Source organism: Emydura macquarii, unplaced genomic scaffold, assembly GCF_026122565.2.
Source record: "Emydura macquarii macquarii isolate MOO-44397 ecotype Brisbane River unplaced genomic scaffold, CSIRO-AGI_Emac_v2 contig_746, whole genome shotgun sequence".
Lineage (NCBI taxonomy): Eukaryota > Metazoa > Chordata > Testudines > Chelidae > Emydura > Emydura macquarii.
This window is the reverse complement of record NW_027130883.1, coordinates 1313797-1317958: the sequence shown is the minus strand read 5'-3', so window position 1 is coordinate 1317958 and position 4162 is coordinate 1313797. Positions and strand designations below refer to the sequence as shown.

General features: G+C 44.0%; 1 protein-coding gene across 1 annotated transcript; it reads left to right on the top strand.

Moving 5' to 3' along the window:
• The first annotated feature begins 323 nt into the window (after nucleotides 1-323).
• Nucleotides 324-1277, top strand: LOC137149449 (olfactory receptor 6N2-like). The gene has a single exon (XM_067542966.1). It carries the CDS (start codon nucleotides 324-326, stop codon nucleotides 1275-1277), a length of 954 nt encoding a protein of 317 aa, XP_067399067.1.
• The last annotated feature ends 2885 nt before the right edge of the window (nucleotides 1278-4162 follow it).

Sequence of the window (4162 nt, the reverse complement as noted above, 5' to 3'; positions counted from 1 at the left end):
GGAAAAAACAGAGCCAAGTTTCAATACACACCCCCAAATCCCCAATAACCTGGTGGTCAGGACACTCACCTGGGATGTGGGAAACCTGTTCTAAGCTACCTGCTCTGCCTGTTTGGAGGAGGGACTTGAATGTGGGTCTCCCCCACACCCGGTGAGTGCCTTAACCACTGGCAGTAGAGTCAATTTCTCTCATTCTCTTTCTGGTCTGAAACAACCAAATGGTTTCTTTAGCATTTTAATTGATTGATCCATCATCTGAGAGGTCTTTAGATTTCTGTGTAGCTTCGAATATCTTGGTGTTTGCAGGCTAATCCATTGGGAGCATGGCAACCAGCAACTGGAGCAGTGTAACCGAATTCATAATCGTGGGATTCCCAAACCTTCAGAAGTTCAACACTCTGCTCTTTGTCCTGCTGCTTCTCATCTACCTTTTTGCCATCTTTGGGAACGTGGTGATTTTCACAGTCATCAGGACAGATGCTCGACTTCACACACCCATGTACTTTTTTATCAGCATTTTGTCGTTCTTGGAAATCTGGTATACAGCAACTACTATCCCCAAAATGCTTTCAAACTTACTCAGTGAGAGGAAAAGCATTTCCTTCGCTGGATGCCTCTTACAAACATATTTCTTCCATTCCCTAGGAGCCACTGAATGTTACCTGCTGACAGCAATGGCTTATGACAGGTATTTAGCTATCTGTAATTCACTGCGCTATTCTGCCATCATGACCCCGAAAATGTGCACTCAGCTGGCTGCTGGCTGTTGGATTTGTGGCTTCATATGTCCTGTCATTGAGGTAATCTTGGTCTCCAAACTGCCTTTCTGTGGCCCTAATGAAATCCAGCATATCTTCTGTGACTTCCCCCCTCTGCTGGGGTTGGCCTGCACAGACACCTCAATCAATGTCCTGGTAGATTTTGTAGTCAACACGTTTATAATCCTGGTGACATTTTTGCTCATCATGGTCTCATACGTAAAGATTATAAAAGCCATATTGAAAATACGCACAGCTGAGGGGCGAAAAAGGGCCTTTTCCACCTGCGCCACTCACCTGACTGTGGTTCTGCTATTTTTTGGGAGTATTATATTTATGTATGTCCGATTAAAGAAAAGCTATTCCTTGAATTACGATAGGGCATTTGCTGTGATTTATGCTGTCTTGACTCCTTTAGTCAACCCAGTCATCTATAGTCTGCGGAACAAAGAAATACTGAATGCAATAAAAAGAAAAATCCTACACAAAGGAGTCATCAACAGCACTGCACGGCCTTGAGTCCTGTGTGGGCTCCCCTCCTGCAGAGCAGCTGATCCAACAATCTCTATGAAGGAACACTCCATGCATTTGCTTTTATTTCTCATTTATAATTTATACTTTTCAGTTTGGTTGCGCACTGGAATGAATATGCACTCCCTCACTTTCTCTCACACACGCTTTTTAAAAATCTATTGTAATTTTTAAAATCTTTTTTATTTCCTGTTCATTTCGGCCCCTTTTTGCTTTCTCCTTCCTTCCTAACTCTTTCACTTTTTTCTTCTTTTCACCTTCAATATTTTCCCTCTTTTTCTCCTCTTGTTGATTTTGATCCATTTCTTTCACTTCTCCGGCAACCCACGGCACCAGTAGAGAGACCTTGGCCTGGAGGACGGGTCCTCACTTTCCTGCCCTCCCTTGTCTAGTCAGGAGCAAGGCCACATGATGGCCTCCAGCTGTCTGCAGCCTTTATCCCCACAGCCTCCAGCTGTACAGCTGGTTACCTCTGGTCTACCCTTCTGCACATCCCACTTCCTCACTTTGGACCAAAGCTGACATGGCTCAGCACAAAGAGACCCATTCCCTACAGCCCTGCACCTTGTGCTGCTATTTATACCAGTGCAACATGGCTGTAACCCCTGCCACTGCGATCTCCTAGCATTTACATCCATGTCGCATTGATGTAATTGCCTGGCCCTGGAGAATCAGGCCCTGGTGCTCTGTAAATTTTCCTTTCTTCCTTAACCCTGCCGTGTACCCTGCCATTTCTGAAATATTTGGGTTCCACCTAATCACCATATAAAGACATGCCCCTCCCCCACTATAATTCCCCCACTGTCTCCATTCACCTGCCTACCATGCTGCACACCCTTCTTTTCGCCCCACTGCATCCTCTCCGCTACCCACCCTTCTCTCCCCCTCCTTCTCTTTTCTCCTATTATGCTACTTCTGCCCCTTTCCTCTCTTTTATCTTCCCCTCTTCATCTTCTCCCCATTCACACCAGATTTTCTCTTCTGTATTCAAAACCAAATACATGGAACACAATAAAATGGCAGAAGGGGGCTGTAATGGCAAAGAAACAAGTTTACCTGAAGCGCTTTTCACTTTTTCCTTCTGCTTTTCTTTTACTCGCTATTTTCCGTTACTTTTCATTTCCACCTAGTATTTCTGAGGTTTTGCGGCTTTTTGAGGTCAGGACAATCTCCTCCAATGTTTTCTTTTCCTCACTCTCTTTCTTGACATTCTTTTCCATGTTGCTTTCCACCTGTAAAAACAGTGACTCAGCACCGAGGTTCAGGGACCTGCCTGATGCCAAAATTATTTTGGCATATACATAAATCCATCTGTACTCAGCAAAGCACTTAAGCACATACTTCATGAAAGCTAAAATTAAGCATGTGTATAAGTGCTTTGCTGAACAAGAATGGACTACTGAATTGTGGGCTGAGGTCTGCAGTCCAATCCTGAATTGAATATATGTGAATGCAACCACGTGCAGTTGATTCTCTGCAAAGATCCGTCACCAACCTTCTTTTTCCCCACTTGTTCCCCACATCCCTGGGACAGAATGAATGGAAATGCATTTCTGTAACTTTTAAAAACTATATTTTATTGGTCAAAATATTTTAAACTGTGAGCAACACACGAACATATATTTGCAATTTATAACTAACTGCCTTAATGGCTGAGCAAGCGTCATATGAAAACTTTGTTGGGTGTGAAAATGTAACAATTGCTCTTTGGAATTCAAAAATGAACATATACAAATGAGAGTAAAGATGCTATTTATTTGCTAAGGTTTGTCCCCAAACTGACAACTCATTTAACACTAATTCTACATGCTGGTTGAGATTTTGGATGGTCCAGTCATTTCCCTAAGGGTCTGGATGCTTTTGCAGGGTGAAAAAAACAAAGGTAAAATGCAAGACACAAAATGTACATGGAAACCTAATTGACGGTGAAGGACCAGGCACACATAAACCTGACTGATGATGGCTGGGTATACATAAATATGAGTGGGAGCAGACGATGCACATAAATCTGACTGATGGGGGCCACGCATGCACTTTTCTCCTTCAAGAGCTACACTTTTTTGTTCAATTTTATCTTGCAATAGAGAAGGGACATTAGGGCTCATGCACAGCTGCTGATAGATAAATATTCTCCATCAGCAGCTGGACTTTTGCCGACCACCATTCTCCCTCTCTTTTTCCCATCAATGCTCCCCTTCCCGCAGTTAAGCATTAAAAAACCCTATGAAATGAATTGGCTGAGCTTGTCATTCAAGAGCATTTCTGTGTCTTGTTTCTTTCATGCATGTAGGCAGGTAACATGGTGACTTTTGAACACTTCCAATCAATTCCAAAATGTCAAGATCTGTTCTAGGCATCAGAGGTTAGAATCCTATCGATTTTGGAGAAATCGGGAAATGGTAAAAGGGACAAATGGAGCCCTTGCCAGTGCAGTCTCAGACTGTCACACCTCTGCTATTGTCTACAGATCAAAGAACTGGTTGATGGCCCCTACAACACCTTCCAGCATAACAGCATCCCTGCCCCTCTCCCCCAATGGACTTGAACATATTCATATGCTGAATGACTTGTCTCCCAGAGAAAAAGAAGGAGAATGGTGGGGAAGAAAGCGTGCACACAGCTCCTGGAATGTGAGGGAAGAATTGGGACCCTGATACGAGGGAAGAGGGAAAGGTGAGCACATAGAACCCTTCACATCGGGAAAGGTGGACATGAGGGTTCACACAGAGCCGCTGATGGTGGGGTGGGAAGAATGGAAGACCTGCTATGGAGGAAGGTGGAATGGGGGTCACACAGAACTCTTTCCAAGTGAGGGAAAATGGTGGATGCTAGAATAGGTGGAGGGTGAATGGGGGAAAACACAGAACCCCTGG